A 23159-nucleotide genomic window follows, 5' to 3' on the forward strand; every position below is an offset into this window, starting at 1 on the left:
TTGATTAGCCACTGCAAAATATTCTGGGTCAAGCTGGTCATTGGGAGCATGTTTTGTGCTGATGGCAACAGTATAGTCCAAAATGTTTCGCAGTGTGCCTTTAAGTGAGACAAATGACTGGGTATTATAGGAGTACGATGTTAGATTCTAGCTGATTTTCCTCACTTGTCTATACTGATAATAATACATAAACAAAAGTCTGGTTGATGCTCCGCTTGATGCTTAGGTTCTAGACAGTGTGCTTGTGGCTGGAGTAAAAGACATAGTATGAACAGCATAGTTATAATTGTAACAAAAAATATCAAAATCATTGTAGGATAGTATATAGACCAATGACATGGACAGACCAAAGTGAGTTTGCATTTCAGTGTTGTAATTGTGTTGCTTTTCTACGTTTGCAGCAGCTGAATTTGTCTCTGACCATGAGCCCATTTGATTTACATTGAAAGCTCAGAATGAACTGTGATTGACACAGCTTCAGGACAGGGCTGGACCACAGTGACTCGCTCAGTCTGCTCTCTGCTCTCAACACTTTCAGTTCTCACTCTGCTGCAAACTGCCACATTTGTACTGACCACTCTGCTGTCTGCGCCTCTCTGGGATAACCCCACCTGACATCACAGGACAGCCACATCAGGTCAAATCAACACAAACCAGCGCTAAAAGGAGGTGGCACAGTGGAGAGGCGAAGAGGCTTGTTCTAAACAGAGGTTCACTCAAAATCTGTGTGGAAAACTATTGTTATAAATATAATCACTCAAGTAGAACAGCTTTTTTTTTATAAAGTAAAAATGAAATGTCTGTTTGAAGTAGCTTTTTGCAACAAAACAACAACAACTTTATGAACTAGGTTAGTAAATTCATTGTTGTTGTGTCCTTGGGCAAAGCACTTCACTCACCTTGTATGTCTGACACTGGTGAGCGAATGAGTGAGTGGTTCCTTGAGGTAACGTGGTCTGAGTGCCTATTGAAGGTAGAAAAGCACTTTATAAATGTGACCATTTAATTTAGAAATTATATTTCTAAATTCTAAAAGCTATATCAGTTAGCATTGTGTACATGATATAATTTTGGATTCAATTTAATTAAACTTTGAAGAAGCATGTCAACTGATGTAACATGACAAAAATATACTTGAAAATTATGAGGATGTTAAAAAAAGGTTTTATAGGCTGATAGAAAATCCACCTTAACTCTATTTTCACTGTGCTGTCGTCCTCTCTTCACTGAACCTTGCCTTCTGTGATGCTATAGGTGGCAGTCCTCTGAAACCCGTGCACATACTGCTTAGTTGGCAAAAGACAAAAATAAGCACAATCCCAGATATTCCTCCATATTTATCAGTGTATTTCCTGGCTGCCATTGTTGCCGGTTCCCTCTCCTTTCCTGTGGAGTAATGAATAATAGAAGAGTGCTTGTCCTTGCTCGCTCGCCTAGTTAATCAGAGCTCGCCTGGCTGCCCTCCTCTTTGCCACTCCTCACTTTAATAAATCATTCAGGCCTTCAAGACGACAACCCGTCAGCGCACACTAAGTAGGGCCAAGCTGCTTTAAACCCTGCCATACTTTGTGTCCTCTTTGGGATGGATTCAAAACAGCTAGTATGTCTTTCGTATGACACCTGACTAAGTTGACAGTGTGCCCTCTGCCTGAACTCATTTTAACATTTTAATTATGATGTCTTTGGCTGATAAGCAGTTTCCTACACTGATATCAAATGTATACAATAATCAAATCAATAAATAAAGACTGGTATACATACACATACACTGTATCTCTGATGCTGTTTTTTCAGTTGGAAAGTGGATGCAATCGTCAAAAGTTTCCAAATGGTCAAGGTTCCTTTGGGGCTATGGCTGCACACAAAAACTCAGCATTCAGGTCTTTTTAACTCTCGTGGCATTCAACTGTAAAATGCAGCATATCCCCTGAGTCTTTGGCCATGGGGTCATGAGCTGTTTTTGCTGTGTCTGTTTGGCTTTTGCCTGATGCAACATTCAAAGAAAAATACATAGAAAACTTGTAAGGCCTCACCCTTGCCCTTCCCTGCCTACACTAAGGGTAAGGAAGTTTGTTTTGTGTTTTCTTACTTCTCAAAATACCAAGCCCCAAACATCCCAATTGTGGCCAAAATTAAAGCACCACTTTCCTCAAATCAGCCCCTGCCCTACGTCTTTAAACAAAGGGCTAAGAGCTAGGGCTGAAATTACCCTCCCTCTTCACTGTCAATGATATCAATAAAATTATAAGGACACTTGAGGACACTCGCAGTGAAACGCAAGTAATAAATATACACAAGATTTAACTTTACCGACCTAACATTTTTACAAATGCTAGAAAGAAAAAGTTGAACAATGAGGGTCAAATTGCAGAATAGATTTGTTGTGGTGGCATAAAAAACAGAATGATTGTATGCTTCAAAAGTTACTCAAGAGTCAAGACAAGAACTCCCTGTTGTGCCTTTCTGGACATATCATCTTCTCTCTAACTCTTCACTTTGATGCCTGTACAGACTCATAGTGCTAGGACAGCACTTCTTCCTAATCGGACTGCATTACCCACGATTCCACAGCTCATTCCTCCTCAGTGAAGGGGTATTAATCACAGTAAATGCTGAAAGGCCATGGACCCTTGTCCAGTCCTGCCGCACTCATTTGCCTGACTCACATGTTTTAGTCCCATGGCATTAACAACTCAAGACAAGCTCTTCTCTGCACAAGATTCACTCTGGGCCTTAAATGGCCACTTAAGCCTTTATTTTTTATTTTAACTGTCAGTGGGTGTGACATGTGTGACCTAAGCTAAAAATGACTCCACGATTGCATACGTTAGGTAATAGAGGTGTTTTGTTTTTTTAAATCTAGCATGTAATTGCAACAAGATTACTACACTGCACTTACAGGATAAGCAGAAGAAATGAAATGTTTTTTGCATGCAATAAAAGTAAGCGATTATTATAAAAATATAAGATTATTCTCTGCACCTGCTCACAGAAAGGTGAAAGGGATGCCATTTGTAGCTGACATCCGTAGCTCAGGGTGTGTTTTGTGACGCTCAGAGCCTTCATAACTTGTTAGACCTGCACTGTAGAGCAGTATGAATAGATCAGTTGTCATAAACCTCAGATTAATAGTTTGGTTATATTGGTCATATTCAAACTTATTGAGTGTGGATAGGGAGATGCCTGGGTCGTGTTCGTGTGTGGGCGTATTGTAAATCTCACACTGTGCTTTCTCCATTTCCATTGAGCCTGCATCCCTTTTTCTTTGTATTGGGTAAATAATTAACTCCCCAAGAACAGAGTGGCAGAACATACAAAGGCTAAAAACAACAACAACAACCACAAAAAACAGTGGTGGAGCTATTTATCCCAAAGCAATGTTTCTCATTTTCTCTGCTGGATTGTGTATCTACCCTGCACATGCTCAAATCAGGCTGCATCAGCTCAGTGCAGACAGGAGATTGAGGCGTATTTGTATTTGGTCCAAAATGCTTGGCACTCAGACAGCGTCCCTTGTTAGCCTCTGTGTTTGGACAATGCATTGGTTTTCCCACAATAAAAACAACAGATTTCCATAGGGAGAGGGGATCACACTATGTTTGGCATCTGGAATCACATAATACGCACAATGCTTGAAGCAGATTATTATTATCATTATTCATCAAGTCCATCTTGTGAGCAGGTTCTCTTTTCATCAATCTGCTGGCTTTGTCAGGGGTCTTAAGAGTATGAGTCACATGTTATTTTTGACAAATCAACAAGACACTTTATCCAATCTGGCTTTATTTGTGAATTAATGCTAGTTAATTGTGTTGAATTAACTAACACTTTCAATATAAAATATCAAAATAATAATAATAATGTAGGAAGCATAAAATCAGATAGGCTACAAATAATATAAATAATAGCATTATTAAAGTGATGTAAGTTTAAGTGTTTTACGAATGTCTACTTCACCGCCTGGGTCTGAAATTTGAGTAAAATTAGATAATAATATTTTTTTCTTAAGTCCCTCCCTTCGCTGATTTCAGTAACAAATCACAATCCCCGGGATACCACTTTGACCAATGAGACGAGCTTTTTCCAAGAAACCGGCCTGCCAGGTCCAATCAGAAGGAGGGGGAGGAGCTTGATCTTTTACTTTTGAAAATTCTGTTCCTGCTCTCCTTCATTTAGCAAACTAGGCTTTCTGGTTAAGGTGGGGAGGAATTTGATTGTTTACTTTTAGATTTCACTTTATCTCTCCTCACTTTGCAAACTTACAGACTCACTTTAAGTCTAGTATAAAAAAAAAAAAAAATTAAAGATGATTATAGATGATACATACAAACAATTAAGTACAGTACCACACAATTCTCATGTTATTGTTGTGAAGTTACTATGGTTGAGTGTCTTATCCATGGAAAATGACACTATTAAGTTCCCAGGCATTATATGAAACTTTTTTGTGTGCCTAGTTCTGGCCTCTGCCTTCCACCTGAGCAACCATAATGTCTTGTTAGCGTGCTTTAGCTTTCCAGTTAGCTTTGTATTGGATTAGTGTTTTCCCCTTTGAGCTACTTAGCACCTAAGGCTTTTTGCTCAGGCTACATTCCACACAGTTTGCTGATGTGGCCTTCTCCAGTGCTGCCACAGCGTTCCTAGAGCAAAAAGACGTTCCTTACTTTGAAATTCTAATGCCCGCAGCGCTTCTCATCTCATTGATGTTAACACAAGCCCAATGCTGCAGAATGTGTTCATTTGTCATGTCTTTCCTCCAGTGATCTATACATTTACACTCATGCCTTTCTCAATCCGCCGTTAGCTCATCACTCTTTAAACACTTCAGCCAAGCCCGGGGGCTGGTCTATGACCTACTGACACACAGCCATCAATATGTTTGACACAATGACATTAGGAAAACAAATATTTCGCCTGTAAAGTATTATGTCATGCATTGATCCAACAAAACAAAAGATAACAACAATACAACACTTTACTAAAGGGAAGAACAGTGGCAAAGAACTTGAAGCTGGCCACTAATATGAACTAACAACTATTCATAGGTAAGAAAGGACCTTCATTTTTTGTTTCTAGTAAATAAACTGTTTGCCTTTTGTTTTCTGCCTCTATATACAGTACAGTATAGAAAGTACACTGAGCTGTGTGTAATATTTCTAGTTGTAATAAATGAGTATGTGTGTTGTGTAGTATGTAATGGCACTCTCAGGAGGGGTATGATCTTTCCTGAACAACATCCCATGTAAAAAATACCTAAATAAGTTGCTGATCCCTACTAGAGTGCTATACTTGATCTAACATCCTAATCTTATTTATAGACATGTGTTGTATAATGTGAAAATAGACATAGGCTGATTTGTGCGAAGCATTCATGTGCGGAATTGATGCAGGACTGACGTGAACAAAGTGTCACACATGTCCAACCCAGTGCAATATCAGTGCCCTCATCTCAACTCCCCCTTCTCCTCCTCGCCCCAAATCAATCCTCCAATCTCCTTCCCTGTCCTCTACTTTAGGGGCTGCTTCCAATAAATAAAGAGGAACGCGCAGAATGGGATGAGGGAGAGAGAGATGCACAACATCAGAAAGATGAGGGAGAAAAAGAAAATGATTTTGAGGATGTGCTTGGAATGAAAAGTAATATTGATCACCTCTCCATCAAAGACGGGGCGGCTGGGAGACAGAATAAGACAAATGGGGTATTTGAGGATCTTTGTGGCTGCACTGGATAAAAAAAAAATATATATATATATATATATATATATATATATATATATATATATATATATATATATATATATATATATATATATATAAAAATAAAAAATAGCCAAAAGGTTAAAGCATTTCAGGGGGAGGAGAGCACTCCTCATTAAATACTCAGCCTAAGCCCTGTGGATTTCATTGATTGTTGGTGGCCAAGGCAGGCTGATCCTGGTGGCGCCCCCTGAAATGACCATGTGACTGCTGTTGTTTGTGCATCTTAAGTCCGATCCGTCCCGAATGTTATAATATGGAGTGGCCCGTGCAGCTTTAAATGGGTCAGAGGGTGATGCCTGACACAAAGTGAAGTCATCCTGGCCTGGGGCATCTCTCCTCTCTGCAGCACAGTCACCAAATTGCTCTGCAGTACTACAATGTTTCTCACTCCCTGCTCTTTGGGCTATAGGTGTATTTTATATTTACTTCATGCAACATGCGGAGTAGATTTTCATTTGACACCTTGCTGCAGTCATAGGTCTATAGTTGCAATAAGTCAACATAAACGAACATCCCTGCTGCATCTTAACCCATGGTCTTAATTCCAATTTAAAATCCAGTCCCGGTCGGTAATCCTCTTTAAAAAGAAAGAAAAGACTAAAAGCAGTGCCTCCTCTGTCTCTAATGGGACCAAATGCTGAGACCTGGGGCAGAATCTGCACAGGAGTATTTTTCAACATCAAGCACTAATAGGTCGTCAACTATTTAACCAAATGTAATGTTATGCAGATATTGAGCGAGGCTGTTATGATTGGCATTTCTATAAAAGCTCCATCAGCTTTGAACAAACTGTCTCAAGCCTATGGATTTTACCTGATGAGCAATCAATAAATTAATTACTCTATAAATATCCGAGCTGAGGCACCACCCATTTCAATATGTTTAGGCCTTACAAAAGGGCTTTAATACCTAAGGATTAGGATTAAGGGTTTTATTATTAATAACATACTGAGATCATTTTTTATTTGTATTTGCACGTGCAAATCTAGGTCCCATCCCCTACAGTCCAGGATCCCATCGCTCTGACTGATCTGTGATTGGGCGTGGGAAAGGTTTATCCTATTATTACACTGTCGGAGATCAGCAGGCTTTAGGACCCCGCGGTCTGGCGCTGGTCAGCAATAGACTTGAGGTATAGCAGAGGCGGAGAGGATGCGGAGGAGAGGAGAAGGTTGCGGCAGCGACTTACAATGTGAAAGCGAAAGGACAGCAAAAAGTTGATGCGCTGAAAGATCAACGGAATTTGAGGGAGGATTTTCAAATCCCTGACAGAGCAGAGAGAAGAGGGCGGTGTGATACACGGGTATACACGGTACATGTGCAAAAGGCGCACCAGTGTTTTGCTCTTTGCTTGACCCCAGCTCGTGTGGGATACGAGCTGTGCGTAAAAGGCGCGCACGAGGCTCATTTCACAGACCAACTGGAGGTTTGCGTGAGATACCGTAAAGGACCCGGGACAATGCTCGGAATCAATCCACAAGACACGAGCGGCTGAGCAGCAGAGGTGAGATACACCATTCTTTATCTAGCAGAGAGAAGCTGACACTGCGGGTATGGAGCAGGTTTTCTATATGATGTAATGGCAGTCAGTGAGCTGTGTTACTAATGTGAATGTGGAATTACACATTTAAACTCAAATTCAGCTGTATTTCGGAAAGTATAGAATCATAGTTTAGTGCTACAGCCTATGTCCCAGCAGGCTCTGTTTATCGTGATCCAAAAGACAATAGAACCTGGGGCCATCCTGCTCTGCCAATGTTGTGTTTACACCTTATGCTGTTGGGAAATAAACCCTAAACATTGATTAGAGGATTAATACATATATTGAATTTAGTTGATGTGCCTGTGTCCCTTTTGTTTAACCAGTGCAAATATAATGGTATGTTTTTCGCACATACCTTTGTTTGCCCAGCATTTCCCCCAAGCACAGCAGCTGATTTAATAGTATGAGATTGATTAAGCTTTTGTCCCCAAAGTCGAACAGGCCACAACAGAATGTGTGAACAGATTGAGGCAGGTTTTTCAGATTATCTTTGTCTCTCTCACACAGGTCATTATAATGTTCTCTGCGCCTCCTGGCTCAGGTAAACAAAGGCTGATGTCCACTGGACTGCACTGCCTTGTCAGCATCCATCCACTCTAGGAATAATCAGCTAAATCTTAATGACATGACAGCATATTGATGAAAACCCTAAATACCGCATAGACCATAGATAGTTCTGTTCAATAATCCAGGTAAAGGCTAATCAAGGCAACTGCTACAACGGGGAAATAAGAATATGAAGTCCTATTGGCAGCAGCTGTGATCACTGTCCATGTATTTGTGTGAGCATGTAGGAGGCAGAACACTTCACATGCTTCATTTACTGTGTGTTTTGGAGCGTTATGATGTAGAGCGTGTGTGTGCTGTGTTTGTGGACAAGTGTAGTTATGCACAACATGTGTGTCTCCAGGGTTAGCGCGGGCCATCTACCATGCACTGATTAACAAGACTGCCATACACACATTGTGCACCCTGGGATGCAAGTGAACGGGCGCGCGGCGTGACTGTTCTCATTTGATGTTAATAGGGTGGCTCTGCTGAAATCCCTCACAGTGTAATGTGACAGTAACACATCCTCACTGGGAGGCACGGCAAGCTGGAATTATCCCATCCAGTTATTATCAAGCCGAGCAGAGGAATAGTACTGAAATGGCAAATTAGCCTCTGCTTCATTTATCCTGCAGCGCGCTCTCCACTCCACTGTGAATGTGTTTCCATAGGAACATGATGTTACTTTGGGCTTCACAAGCTGTGCTATATGCACTCCAACCCACTGACAGTTTTCTGCTTATCTTTCCTCTTCCTTTCTGAGAATGAGAAGTGTGCACAAGGAGGCGAATCAATAGGAGTGTTAAAATGTTACTTGTAGTATTTCAGTATTTTATTTGATTACATGTTTTTTTTATTAAATACAGGTTACAATTCCGGCTCATGTCTTGCACATCCCACCATCTTTTATCGGTCTATACCTATAGATCCTCTCAATCTCTATCAACTGAAGAATTATAGCCAATACACAGCTCTCTGCTATGTGTAGAAGAAGAGTACTATTACTGTGGTAAAATTGCAGAGTAGGATAAAATTAGCGTTGGATTCAGAAGCTCCTTGTGGTGAGACTAAAAGGCAACATTTCAGTTAATTGCACATTTCTACATCTATACGGAGGAAGCGGAAAGCCACCATTGCACTAAAGGGTTAGTACAGTGGTTTTGCTGATAGCTGGGATTTAAAGCGAGTAATGTGGTCAAGCACGAAGCCAAACAGTGAACAGTTATGCATTTCGTGTGTTTTGTTTTGTATGACACAGCAGCTGATAAAGAAGCAGTCAGGCAGCGATCACAAAAAAGGCGAGTTCTTGTAAAAGTGTCAGTGATGATTTGCCACTGTGTCCTTGCAACCCATCATCCACCTGACCGAGACTTTACGGTAGAGGCAGAATCAGAGCGAGGCAGGCTTATAATCCAGCTGACTGAAGACTTTTTATGGGGGATATAGGCCTGAGGAACAGCAGGGCACAGTGTAATAAGACTGAGTGCATCTCTACAGGAATGAAGCAAGTGTTAAGCCAGCCTTGGTTGTTTTTCTGGGGAAAACCAGGCCCCTCATTATGATGCCGTGGGTCCGGGGGAAAATGTAAGTCAGTAAAATAAACTATAACGTAGTTTCAACCCTGCCACAAATGCAAAACACTTAGTCCCATTAGTCCCTGATTGCAATTTGATTTGTGATTTGCGTTTTATGTCTTAAATTACCACTATACATTTTAAGATTGATTGTTCACACTACCTTCAAAAGGATCACTCAGCTTTTTAAGAGCTAATCCTTCATAATGAGTTGTGAGGAGAATGAATGAGAGGCTCTGGGTTTGGCCAAGTAGCCCTTTAAGGAAAACTATTCTAATGACATCCAATTACTCCACAGTTTTTCGGCAAAGCATGCTGGGAAAACAGTGAGTCAGCGCATTGGTTGTCAGTCTGTATAAGTGTTACTCACTAATCCAGCATTATATTTTTGGTAAATGTACTATTACTGTACCAAAGACGAACTATTTCTGCACATCGTTTTTTCAACATGCAAAACAAAATCCTGTTTTGGTGCATTTTCAAACCTTAACAACAGACCATTGGACGCAAAATCTCAACTCAAAAACTTTTATGAACAACTTTATATCCATTACTACATCATATGATAAAGTTGCGACTCTGTACTGCAAATTATATTTTGCAGAAACTATTATCTGATCCCCTAATAATCCTCTATTACATCATATTATAGAGACCAACTGCTTTTCATCATCTCTGCCGCCTTTTATCTCACGGGTCAGACAGCACAGAGTACAATGAAGGATTAGACCTCCCACTGCTCGAAAATCTACAGATAACTTATAAAAATGGAAACTAAATTAAAATCAAGACCATAAGCTATTTGATCTCCTACACATACAGTAGTTTAGCAGAGCATAATAAAACATTTTTAATGTAATACTTCTGATAGTCCAGGATAAGAAGAGGATAAAAGACGATCAAAAGAGGCAAACTGGCCCATGTAAAAACTATTTTATATTTCACTCAGATTAATGTGGGATTTGTTATTGAAATGCTGAAAATAATATATATATATATATATATATATATATATATATATATATATATATATATATATATATATAAATTCATAAGTCGCAAGGCCGTTGGAAGAGTAAAAAAAAAAACGGAAATTCACAAACCGTTCGTTCCGGAAATTGATTGTCAGGTACCTCTTAAATTCCCCAAAATAGCCCCATGCTGGTAGTCCAGGATGTTAAGCATTTGTGCAGCCAAAACAAAACACGACATCAGCACTACACCAGCCCCAGGTATAAAGGCAATATAGTTGAGACCCTCACTGAGTTCTTTTGCCAATGATCTTTGTCTTTCAGGGCAGACGTGACTGGAGAGAACCCTTCACTTGGACTGCCCCAAGTGGTACCCTTATGTAAGACGAAGTGCGGCATGATCCAAGTTCCCATAGGAGCCCTTTGGAGCCCGCACTATCCCAAAGCCATAAATCATCACTGTGAGGCTTCATTTGTCCATTATGCTCTACTGCAGCAACACAGGAACAAGGGTGTTGTTAGGCTGCTGACCCAACAACGTGCACCAACGGATGCTATTTCTGGCTCCTCAATGCTTTCAGAGATTAGTTGCCCTCAAATATGGCCCCAGTCCATTTATTTGCCACAATAGTTTGACTGCTGCTTCAAGTTGTGCCTATCCTAGACTTCAAAGCCCTGCAGTGAATCAGTGTTGTCATCTGCTTTTGACCTTTCCTACGGCTCTGCCTGCACTTTTCCAGAATAGGAAGCCATTAGACTGATTAACCTGGAACAAATGGACAATGTTGTGTGAATAAAGACGCCCTAAACACAAGCTTCCACCTCTACAGATAAATCACTGAGTGTTTTCTCTAGCAGCGAGTGATACCTGGGATGAGACTTGACAAAGAATACACAGTTGGATTTGATCACTAATACCACAACAATGATCATCACCTTTTAAAAACATAAATCTGGACAACTTCCAGAAAAAGCAGAATGCACTGATCAATTTATTACTTGCCGTTCATGTAGGTTTTGGCAATTACTTAGAGGAATGGAAAAAGTGGATGAGTTGGAACACCCCCTTCTGGGAGAGGGTACCAATAACAACACTGTCTCTGGACCTGGGTTTTTCTCTGGGCCTGTGTCCACACATTCCCCTGGGGGGCTGTTTAAAGGTGTCTTAGTGAAGTGTGAGGAGGACCGTGTGTACCCCCCGCTGGCCTGGAGAAGGTACTGCGGACCCCCCCCTGATCTCCAGCAGCAGCAGGTCCTGGACCCCTGCTCCCTGCCTCGCACCCTGGAGTCCTACTACCCCGGAGCCCCTCTTTGGGGACACTCAGACTCACTGCTTACTAAGGACTATCTGGAGACCACATTTGTGGACATTCGGCCCGGCTCCACTCTGGAAAGAAAGCTGCTGACTGAGGCGCAGGACTGCCATAGTATGTCCTACAGCATGGATGACGAGGACGACCTGCTTCCGGACTCAGACGTGAGAAAACTCATTCACTAAAGATTGTGCTTATAGATGGCTAAGAGTGGACGATATTGACAACTTTCTGATAACAATGATCAAGTAATATTTTTCCAAACCTGTGCAAAATTAAATATAATGTAAGACAATTGACTCGACAATCAAATGGAAAAGTGCAGAAAAAGGCCTATCCCTTGACAGCTTTTTTGGAAGAATACATTTTTAGTATGTTAGTAAGTACTCGATATTGTAATTTTCCATACATTTAAAAAAAAATCAATATAATCTTGTAAATGATTTGCTTTTTATTGCCTGCCTCTCTTGACAGCTACAGCATATAAATGAAATTACAGCAAAGTTTTACAGAGAAGCAAATGCTTGGAGTTGGAACAAATTAGGCAAGAAACCAACTGAGAAATGTTGTTTAAATAAACAAAAGACATGAAAAAAAAATGAATGACATGAAAAATACACATCAACAATTTCACTGCGAGACATAATGCATTAACGCTTGGCTTCTCCTGAATTAATCTAGATAAAATTCCTTAATAGTAAAACAGGCTTCACTGTTCTCCATGCGCAAATAATCAAAAGGAGATGATGCCTGAGCAAAGTGTGTCAGCAGTGTCCCGCCTGTCCCGCCATTTACGTAAGCAAAGATTTCCTCTCTGTTCCGCTTGCTATCGCAGAAAGAGTTTCAAAAAGAGAAAAGGTTTTATAAGATGACAGTGATTTGCCTTATCATTATTATCAAAAGATAGCCTTATTTATGAAGTCCCTCTTTTAGAAGTGATCTGAGATTTGAATAAAAATACATACATGACGCGAAATTTGTAAATTGACAGGTGTAATTTATTTAAAGCTGCATTTTTCTGGCTTATTTCATCCTTGAAGCTCAAAAACTTAAAGCTACTACTGTCAATGTAATTAACTAGACTGTTGAACAATACAGTGACAAATGTATTTGGAAATTAACCTTGCTTTGTACTCACAGGATTCATCCATTGAAGACTATACTGACACTGACAGTGAGAACAACTTTCCTCTGATGATACCACAGGACTACTTGGGCCTAGCTTTCTTCTCTATGCTCTGCTGCTTTTGGCCACTGGGCATTGCTGCTTTCTACCTATCACAAAAGGTACCAAACTACACTAAACTGCGCTAAACCGCGTCAGCTGTCAAGGGTTATATTTCATATTTTTAATGCATGTTACAGCGCCTTCAACATTCACCATTTTTAGCTTTCAAAACCTCTGGATCTAGCTAACATTTATTTAATATGGCCTTCACGATGACCAGGGGGCTTATTTATAAAACTCACGCACAGACAAAAGGAGGCCAAAACCTTCCGTGTGAAGTGTTCTCTGCCAAAGATGGTATTTATAGAAATCAAACTGAACGTGAAACATTATGCACCGCCACACTAGGTCTGTACCTGCAGTCCGCACTTTTCAGAAACGCTGCGCAGACACGAGGAGAGGCAAGGGGAAGTCATTTTGAGGATGTTTAGGTACATTTCATTCTTAAGTCTTTGCGTGTCCTCATATGGTGAAATAAAGAGATGTGAGGAGCGGTCATGTAGGCACATTTCTGCTCCAGGTGGAATCAGTGAAGGAGAGATTATTATTATTAAGGTAAATCCCAATTTTTACTCCGTATGTGAAGTTTGGGTTTTTGCTCATATGTACTTTTATAGGCAGAGTCTCACGCACAGTTTTTTAAAAGAGACCCCAGATGTTTTGTCAGGGATAGGCAACAAAGAGATCAAATACCTGGTAAAGTACCTGGGAAATAATGTCAGTATTTTTTAAATGTCCTTTGGGCTACAATGGTGAGGCCCTAGGTGTTTTGGCAATGATGAAAATCGGCCTTCCACGATGCAAACTTGCCTACTTTTAGTCTTGGAGGACGTAAACAGATACACAAAAATGTATAAAAAGAACAACTGAGGTCCAACTTAAGCTGCTGTTTTGCTCTGTTCAAGATGTCAATTAGTCTGCAGTTTCAGGGCAGATTTCCACAATCCAGCCCCATGATAAGAGAAACTGAACTGTCCAAAAGATGTTCTGAATGCACATTGCCAAAGACCCCGCATATACCCATCTCTCCAGTAAATTAAGGTGGTGGTGGTGGTGGTGTATCCAATTTATCATTTTGACAGAGTCTATCTGCCATCAAACCGTTTAATTGGAGACATAACAAGAAGCCCCAAGGTGATGGATTTTGTATAAAGGCTAGTCTAGTGGAGTGCTACTTATTGCAGAGGTCAGACTCAAAGATAGGTATGGAAGTGGGAGGAAGGAAGAAATGAACAATAATAACAATGATCTTTTCCCTGTCTTCATATTTTAGACCAACAAGGCGTCGGCTCAGGGGGACTTCCAAGGGGCCACTGCAGCATCCCGTCAGGCCCTGTGGCTCTCCATCTTGTCCATTGTGTTTGGGATCATCACTTACACCTGTGCCATTGCTGCCCTCATCTCCTACCTGTCTGGAAAGCCACCATAAAAGGAAATGATCCATAAAAACCACCCCCTCTTGACTATTACAGAAATCTCAACATCAGTCAACATGCATACAGTCTGTAGATGTTAGATAGCCACTGTTTTCCGTACCATATCCATGTCATGTTTTCTCCATATCTAGTTGGAAAAGCCAAATATGATGTTGAGGAGAGTCGTCAGTGTCACATACTCTTTATTTTATTTAAAACATGTAAAAAATAATAATAATATATATATATAAGACGAGATCAATTGTATGGTAAAGGTGTCATCCATGTTTACATGTTTGGTTTAAAGTGTACCCACATGCAGAAGCTATATTAATTATGAAAAGATTAATTAAAGGAAGATCTTCTAAAAGTGGAACTATGAACATATAAAAAAAAATATAGAATTTTTGTATTGGTTTGAAACCTGGTTTTCTTTTACAACTGTATCAGTGCTTAATTTGTAAATCAGTAGATACAGGAATACTTTAGACTGGTGTGATGAATTGGGGGAATTGGCCAAAACAGTTACCAGAACACTCCCTACTATATGACCTTAAATCTTTGTGCTTGCAGAGTCCTCCAAAAATAGTTCCTGGATCATTTTACCTGAAAAATTGAGATAACGGGTAGTACGTTCCCACAAACGAGGAATGAAATTAACACCGCCCAATATATTAAGATCCCTAATCTTAACTGGTTTACCATTTCATACAATACAATTCTCCCTTTGCATTGACAGAAATTGATTTCTCTTATAAGGTTGTCTGCCATTTAAACTGGTTTTGCTTTTTGTGTGACAATTAATAATACAGGTACATCTTATGCCAATGGCCAATCCACGCAAGAAGTTTTGGGAATTGTCTGCTTTAAAAATAAGAAAAGTGAATAAGTAAGTAAAGATGTTGTACAGTACAAGAACGGATAGGTGAATCAACAGCAAAGTTGAGGCAGAGAGGTAAAAATAGATATGGAGGAAACTCTATGAGTTATTCCAATAATAGACTGCAACTTTTTTCAAAGTGTCACTGCTCAGAGTCAGAGACATGCCTATTGTTGGAAACAGAAACGCAATACTGTGAAATGTGCAAATAACATAATTCAGCTGAAGGAGAATGAAAGAGGAATTAAACATGTTTGTGAAAATATTCTGGTCAGACTGCACACTGCATGGTGACTGGCCAATAGAGGCAAATTCAGGCTTGAAATAATTGCATCACGTGGTGTTGAAGAATTGCAAAAAAGTAACTGATAAAAACAGAAGTAACCTCATCCATATTGGTTTGAGATAAGTTTGCCATAAATGAAACTGTGAACAAATTAATTCCCAAGTATTTTAAAAATGCTTCAAAGGTAAAGGTCAATTTTTCTATTTATATACTGTATAGTATATAGTTTTAGAAGTCTGTTGCAGAATTTATTCTCTGGATCAGACTTTGTTCATAAAAACAAAATAGTTGAATGCCGTGAAGGTGCATATGGCGACCTCAGTGTAACTTACAATTGAAAACTTCACGTTCGACAATCCTTCACTTTCTCCAATGGGCTATTTATTGCTTCTGTCAGAGTTTGATATATTGTTTTGTACAAGAACTCTTATTGTGAATTGCCTTTTGATAAAGACAGTTGAATTGCTTGACAGCTCTTCAGGTCAGACTTTTGAATTATGTACATGCAATTATTGGATGCAGTGAATTAAACAGGTGTATGTGCCAACTGCTGCTAAAGATTATGTATTACACATGCTATGTTGTTTATATTTAGAGTCCCTACTGTAAAATTATCTGTCAAAATAAATAAATCTGACTAAGTAAATCTTAAGAAATGCATTTTCTTCATTTTAAGCATGATGTAATCTGCTCTTCTCACAGGCACAAGCTTAGACCTTCAAATCACACACATCTACAACGGAGCTAAGGTAGCAAAGTGATTTATGAATATTTTAAAACAACATGGGAGCAAATGTGTGAAAAAGGCTTTTATCCACAGGGCTGATTCTTTATCACAAGGCTTTGGAGTATCGTCGTTGCACCGAGTCTCTGTAGAATTGAAAGATCTTCTCTGAAGCTTTTTGGCTAACTGCTATACACTGCTGCAGCTGCAGAAAAGAAAAATAGACAATATTTCAAACTTCACTCACATCGTCTGAGGAATCTGCAACGCTAATTGGGAGATATTAGAAAATGGTTTTAAATAAATATCAGCTGATAGACTGTGCCAATAGTATCACATCTACTAACCTCATTAACAGAAAATGATCCTTGTGTTGAAGACATCATCACTTTATGGTCTGTGCTATCAATGGCGAAGGTTAGAATTGCTCGACATTCCTGTAAAAATAATCAAACCACGGTTAATGAACATCGAGTACGTACATTGAAACTGCAATTAAATGCATTTTAGACAAACAATTCTTCAAAATGTAGTACAAGTACTTCTTCTTCTGGAGGTACTCAGAGCCTTCAGCTGTTATGCATTTGCCTATTTAATTAACAACATTATCATTTATCATTTAATCCTGTATACAAATTGAGACGTTTCCTGGTTTAGACATGTTTTACACAAAGTTATGAATTAGTCCTGACCGTAGCCAAGTTTATTTCTGTTTATGACCTGGTTTAGTCTGGATTTTGTGGTCTAGCTCTTGTGGTACTTGGAAAGCCAAATATTTATGAGATGGTTGTTGGTTTGAAAAGTTTGAGACCCATTGCTCTAGACAGACAACATTAAAAGTAATATTCAGGGTTCAGATTTTTTTTGCATCACAATACGTTGGTGGCCATTATTATGTTGACATACCACCAGAATGCTTGATTGTTGTCAATTTCAGCAAAGATAGACAAAACAAACCTTTTCTTGAATTGCAGAGGGATCTGTAATTATCTGATCATCCGAGTTTATGGCACAGGTGACTCCACAGAAGAGACAGCTCATTGGAAGAGCCGCATCCATTAGAGCCATGCATGCAGCATTCAATAAACAGGAGAGGAGCTACAAAACAGCTTAAGGAACCACAGCCTCTCTCTTTTTGAACATCATTGTACTTTTCTTTTCTTTTGTTTTGAAATCTTGATAAACACAATCATTTTAAATAGGATACTGAACCATCGTCGTGCACCACTTGAAGAACAAGAGTCAGGGATGATCGAGGATGAAGGTAAGACAACAACGACGCCTCACATGTTTCCCGCACACACTGCTCTTGTGATCGTTCTCTCACACCTGAAGACAAAAGTTGAATTGTGGTGACATAATACAGTGAAATATTGGCAACCTTGGTAAGTATTATGAAAGAATGCTGTGGCAAGATATCTTTACTGTTCGCTTCTTTAACTAAACTCACAATATAAGCAGATATACTCTGCAAAAAATACTTTTAATGGCTGGGATGACTAAAACATAAAATTGATGATTCATCACTTGTAAGTTTTCTGTGTTTTTTTTTTTTTTTTTTTTTTATAATTTGTGTTTGGAACTCTTTATTAGCTTTTGTAGTATGCAGAGTCATTTTATTTTGAAGTAAAGTTTAAAAGGGTAAAGCATTCTTTTCAAGTATTTACCAAGGGTGCTGAAATTTCATGTCAGTAATGAAAACTGTTAACATGTGATCATAACATACTTGGCAGGCCAACTTTGGGTTGAATGAAGACTTCCAGTGTAGCACGGTCATATATTTCTTTGCTAACTTTAACCTCTGCTGGACCGTACATACCAGCCAGAACACTTGTGTCCCCTGCAATAAAATAAACATTGCATTTTTTGGATTAATTCAGCAAATTAACATTGTCCTAAATCAGCTCACAAAAGGACAAGCGGCCTATATACGTTATACATACCTTGAATGAACGAAGCAGAGCCATCTGGCCGCGACAGTAAGGTTTGTTCACAGCCAAATTCTCTCAAAGAAATAACTGAGGAGTTACTGTCCTCCATCGTGCTCCGATCATGGTCTGTTTGTCGCGCGGATGTGACGTACGGTTTTGTTGATACACTGCGCACTGTATTTTTATTTTTCTGATTTTAGATCCTTGGACGGGAAATTATTTAGTCGCTTTTAAATACTGTGAAACCGAACCTTCTAACATTCAGCCGGATAATATTACCAGGTTTTGCTGAATATATTGAGATCTTTTACTCTGAAGGGCAGACCGGATGTAGTGCCCGTTGTTTCGTCTCGTTCCAAGCTTTGACCTGACCATTTCAGTCGTAGTTCGCATTGGGAAAGAGAAACATATTTCTTAAACAAACGCGTGTACATTACAAAAACATATAGCTACCCGTACCTGTTTTCACAACCGTGTGCTGTGCGGTTCTTTGCTGTGGCAAACATGAGCAAGATGTATGGGATATGTTTCCGCGCTGTTCGCCAAACTGCACGAACAAAATCATTCAGACTGCTTCAGCGTAGAGCCTTCAAACTGTCTGTAAGTACAAACATACTTAAACCTTTTTGTGACTGCCACGCAATGTCGTACTGAAATGGTACACATTTACACTGAATGGTGTGTATATACGAATTAGTTGAGCGGTTTTATTTGACCCTTTCATATTAGAGGCCCATGTTGGTGGATGTCCAGCCTGACCACAAAACATACGAGGGCACACTGGAACATTATTTTAATTATCACCCATTGCAAATATTAGTTTTGTTGAAATGTGTCCTTGCTTACACTGTAGAGATATCGCGAGAAACCAAGCGTATATGTGAGAATCACAGTGAGGTATCGCGATATTTCAAAACAGCAGGGCAACAACCACAACCTTGCAGAAATATGGCGGCTGCCCTTGCTGCTGACAGAATATCAAAGACATTTCATATTCTGTGTGTCGTGGTCAGTCATATTATAAGTTTGTGAGTTTGGTTTGTGTTCATGGTATTTTTGCTTGCTCGCGGCTTGCTATTGGTTGATCAAAGGGGCGTGAACTGAAGGCTACTTCCGTGTTGTTGTGCTCCCCCCCTCCCCCTCCCAGAGTTCCATGCAGGTTTGTTTTCACTGTAATGACATCAGTGTTTTACTAAATACACTTTAAAGTAACCAATAACAAAAACTATATACTTTGTTTATTAACATTGGTTATATATAATATTATAATATTTACAGAAAACAACAAACACTGTTTATTATTGATAGTCATTAGTGCTGCCCCCTTTCCCCCAATATTTCAATTGCAGGTGAGTGACAGTAGATTTTTCCTGTGTGAGTGTTTGTTTGGTTTCTGCCATTGACATATATTAGAATGGGAAATAAAAATGCAGATGACCCTTGAAAGGGGCCAGATGCAAGTTTGCCATTTTATACTCACTGCTGCCATCTCAGGTCATACGTGTAACTGCACCTTCTATATTAAGCTCGTGCATGACAGCACTTCGGACCGAATTAACACCTTTCTGAGTGACAGTGCAGGATTTTAGAGGCAGTTGTGGTGAACAGGTCTGGGCTCATTCTACACCTTAGGACAGGGGTCCTCAAACTACGGCCCGCGGGCCAAATCCGGCCCGCGAGATGATTTAATCCGGCCCCCGACTTGAAGAGCACAAATCCCTGAGTATGTCCAAAAAAAAAGTAAGTTTCTAGCCCATTCCTGTGCGGAGTTAGGATGTTTTAACTAAATAACCAGTTTACTCATTCCAGCCACTAGGGGGCAATTTGAATAAATAAAAAATAATTCCACAGGTGTCCAGCAGAGGGCACTTACATAAGAGATCAGAATAACACATTAAAGCCACATGGTAAATGAAGCTTAACCACCACAGAGTGTGGAGAGAATAATGACGACACTTTGAGAAACTTGTGACACAGGCTTGTAAAGCACAATATAAGTGTAAGAAGTTATTACTTTGGTCATATGACATAATGATGTTTTATTTGAAAATAAAAATAAATGGAAATTAAAACAAAGTGTGAAGACTTGATTACTATTTTTGCAAACCACATTGAAACAAATATGTGCCTGCCTCAAGTGTTGATCTTGTGGATATAGTCGTGGGGACGACTGTGCAGGCGAGTCATCTCTACTTCACAAAGAGGCATTTTGGTCTGAGTCATACAATTCTATATTATAGCCAACCCGGTCCGGCCCTCCATCACAGTCAGGAACAATAATGTGGCCCCCAGAGAAAAAAGTCTGAGGACCCCTGCCTTAGGACATTGTTGAAACATGTAGGGGGAGGAAATACTTCATTTTAACATTTTTAAACTCGGTATAGTCCCTTTAAAATAACGTTCTATAGAATTAAATGTAGTTTCCCCTGTTTTGTCATTCATATCAATAGACATTTGACTCAACGCTGGAGAAGCCGCAGTTTCCTGGAGCCTCTGCTGAGTTTGTGGACAATCTCGAGTTCATACAACCCAATGTCATCTCTGGAATCCCTGTGTACAGAGTGATGGATCGCCAGGGCAACATTATTAATCCCTCCCAAGATCCACAGGTAGCTTCCACACTCATTCATTTATTTCTGAAGTCAATGACAATATTAACCTTTTTGTCTGAGAGATGTGTTTGTTTTTATTTTAGCTTTCAAAGGAGACTGTGTTAAACTTTTACCAGAAGATGACTCTGTTGAACACAATGGATCGTATTCTTTATGAATCTCAGAGACAGGTAACCGGGCTTCATAGTTTATGTTCATGATATATATATATTTTTTCTAATTTGACTTTTGTTTTAGGGTCGTATCTCTTTCTATATGACCAACTATGGGGAAGAGGGGACACACATTGGAAGCGCAGCTGCTCTTGATCCAGCTGACCTTGTGTTTGGCCAGTACAGAGAAGCAGGTAAGATTGATCTAAATTATGTTGGCATCTCTTGCATATCAAATGAATGTATTGCATAAAACTCCATAAAAGTCACCTTATTTGCCTTTTTAGAAACTATTGGTGAAGATTAAATTAAAGACCCTCAGCAGTGTATTGTAAACACCATGTGTGTGTTGTCATTCTGCACATACAGGAGTGCTGATGTATCGTGGCTTCCCTCTGGACCACTTCATGGCTCAATGCTACGCCAATGCTGATGACCTGGGTAAAGGCCGTCAGATGCCTGTTCACTATGGCTCAAAGGACCTAAACTTTGTTACCATCTCCTCACCTCTGGCTACACAGATTCCCCAGGGTGAGTATCGATCTTTAGTGTGGCACAGATGGCCATCTTCAAAATAAAATTGTAATTAAGGATTTTTTTTATTTTTTATTATTAGCCGCCGGCGCAGCTTATGCTGTCAAGAGAGAAAATATAAATCGGGCAGTGATCTGTTACTTTGGAGAGGGGGCAGCGAGTGAAGGCGATGCACATGCGGGTTTTAACTTCTCAGCCACTCTTGAGTGTCCTTTGATATTCTTCTGCCGCAACAATGGCTATGCAATTTCCACCCCTACCAATGAGCAGTATAGGGGTGATGGTATCGGTAAGTTTGATTTATTTATTTCTTTATTAGGTTTTTTCATCCTCAAGTTTGGCTTTACTAAATATTCTGTCCTTTTCCAGCTGCTCGGGGCCCTGGTTATGGCATGATGTCAATTAGGGTGGACGGAAATGATGTCTTTGCTGTTTACAATGCAACCAAGGAAGCACGTCGAAGGGCTGTAGCAGAAAACCAACCTTTCCTAATTGAGGCAATGACCTACAGGTTTGTTACTTAATTGTGCATTTAAAAAATCATGTCAAAATGTCAAAACAAATGGTCATTTTTGTTTTTCTACATGTTCTGTATGTAAGAGTAAAGTTTTTTTTTTTACTTTCTAGAATTGGTCACCACAGCACAAGTGATGACAGCTCAGCATATCGTTCAGTCGATGAAGTGAATTACTGGGACAAGCAGGACCATCCCATCTCTCGACTGAGGCACTACATGACCGCCCGTGACTGGTGGAGTGAGGACGATGAGAGGAGCTGGCGGAAACAGTCCCGTAAGACTGTGATGGAGGCATTTGAGAGGGCAGAGAGACGTCTGAAGCCAAACCCTGAAATGCTTTTCACTGACGTGTACGATGAGATGACGCCACAGCTGGACAAGCAGAGGGAATCTATGTGGAGGCATGTTCAGCAGTACAAGGAGCATTACCCTCTTGATTTATTTGAAAAATAACTTCCAACAGATTCTTCTAATTAGGTAATCCACTGTAGTTGACTATGACCTGGGAGAAGAATTGCACAATATTCATTTTACTGTTAACAAGTTTGCAGTTTTGATATGGGATTTATTTTTCCTTTATGCACAACAAAGGCAGAAAAGTATGAACGTACATGTAGTCACTGTACCTCATGCAAAAAGTGCCTTAACTTTACTGACAATGGAAGAAGGAAGGAAATTAATTAAATGCTACATGTCTATTGTTGCTCAAACTGCGCAATAAACTGGTCAAGCATATTGATTCTTTCCTTTGTGGGTATGGTTGTTTTTGTGTATGATTTTAGTAGCTTCTCATGTTCCAACTTTTATACAGTATATTGTGTATATAGGGAGTGTGTTAATGTGTATACTGTATGAACTGTACAACCTTTTTAATTCTGTCATGTTCTAGTGAAAAATTAAAAATATATAAAGAATAAACATAACATGGTAAATGTTAATTTTTGTGGTTGATCGGTTCCATGTCTGGAGGGATAAACTCAGTAGTGGAACTGACTTAAGCTTTTAACAATGTTCCTTTAAAAAAAACAAAAAACGTCACAATTTATTATTTGTTTCATTAATGTTCGACTTTAACGACATACCAGTATTTCTCAAGAGCCCAATCCCAAATGCTGAAGTCACATAGTAATTCTGTTTTAAATGTACATGCGGCTTCACTGAATCATTTGA

General features: G+C 39.6%; 3 protein-coding genes across 3 annotated transcripts; 2 read left to right on the plus strand and 1 right to left on the minus strand.

Moving 5' to 3' along the window:
* Positions 1 to 6871: 6871 nt before the first annotated feature.
* On the plus strand, positions 6872 to 14717 carry tmem91 (transmembrane protein 91). The gene is made up of 4 exons (XM_079564218.1): positions 6872 to 7264; positions 10722 to 11874; positions 12851 to 12997; positions 14212 to 14717. The coding sequence occupies exons 2-4, from the start codon at positions 11434 to 11436 to the stop codon at positions 14365 to 14367; spliced, it is 744 nt and encodes a 247-aa protein (XP_079420344.1). The 5' UTR covers positions 6872 to 7264; positions 10722 to 11433; the 3' UTR covers positions 14368 to 14717.
* An 83-nt stretch (positions 14718 to 14800) lies between these two features.
* exosc5 (exosome component 5) lies at positions 14801 to 18283 on the minus strand (the record flags this gene model as incomplete). The annotated part of the gene is made up of 6 exons (XM_079560976.1): positions 14801 to 16448; positions 16591 to 16680; positions 17201 to 17341; positions 17451 to 17572; positions 17970 to 18083; positions 18187 to 18283. The coding sequence occupies 6 exons, from the start codon at positions 18281 to 18283 to the stop codon at positions 16353 to 16355; spliced, it is 660 nt and encodes a 219-aa protein (XP_079417102.1). The 3' UTR covers positions 14801 to 16352.
* A 395-nt stretch (positions 18284 to 18678) lies between these two features.
* bckdha (branched chain keto acid dehydrogenase E1 subunit alpha) lies at positions 18679 to 22877 on the plus strand (the record flags this gene model as incomplete). Its single annotated transcript, XM_079566439.1, has 8 exons — positions 18679 to 18774; positions 20625 to 20783; positions 20870 to 20956; positions 21024 to 21132; positions 21308 to 21469; positions 21555 to 21761; positions 21842 to 21983; positions 22100 to 22877. The coding sequence occupies 8 exons, from the start codon at positions 18679 to 18681 to the stop codon at positions 22440 to 22442; spliced, it is 1305 nt and encodes a 434-aa protein (XP_079422565.1). The 3' UTR covers positions 22443 to 22877.
* Between the last annotated feature and the right edge of the window lie 282 nt (positions 22878 to 23159).

Source organism: Gobius niger (genome assembly GCF_951799975.1).
Source record: "Gobius niger genome assembly, chromosome: 1".
Taxonomy (NCBI): Eukaryota; Metazoa; Chordata; class Actinopteri; order Gobiiformes; family Gobiidae; genus Gobius; species Gobius niger.

Coding starts and splice junctions, on each gene's coding strand:
- tmem91 (XM_079564218.1), top strand. CDS start 11,434: ATGGAAAAAGTGGATGAGTTGGAACACCCCCTTCTGGGAGAGGGTACC. Junction 11,875..12,850: donor ACCTGCTTCCGGACTCAGAC/GTGAGAAAACTC, acceptor TTGTACTCACAG/GATTCATCCATTGAAGACTA. Junction 12,998..14,211: donor CTTTCTACCTATCACAAAAG/GTACCAAACTAC, acceptor TTCATATTTTAG/ACCAACAAGGCGTCGGCTCA.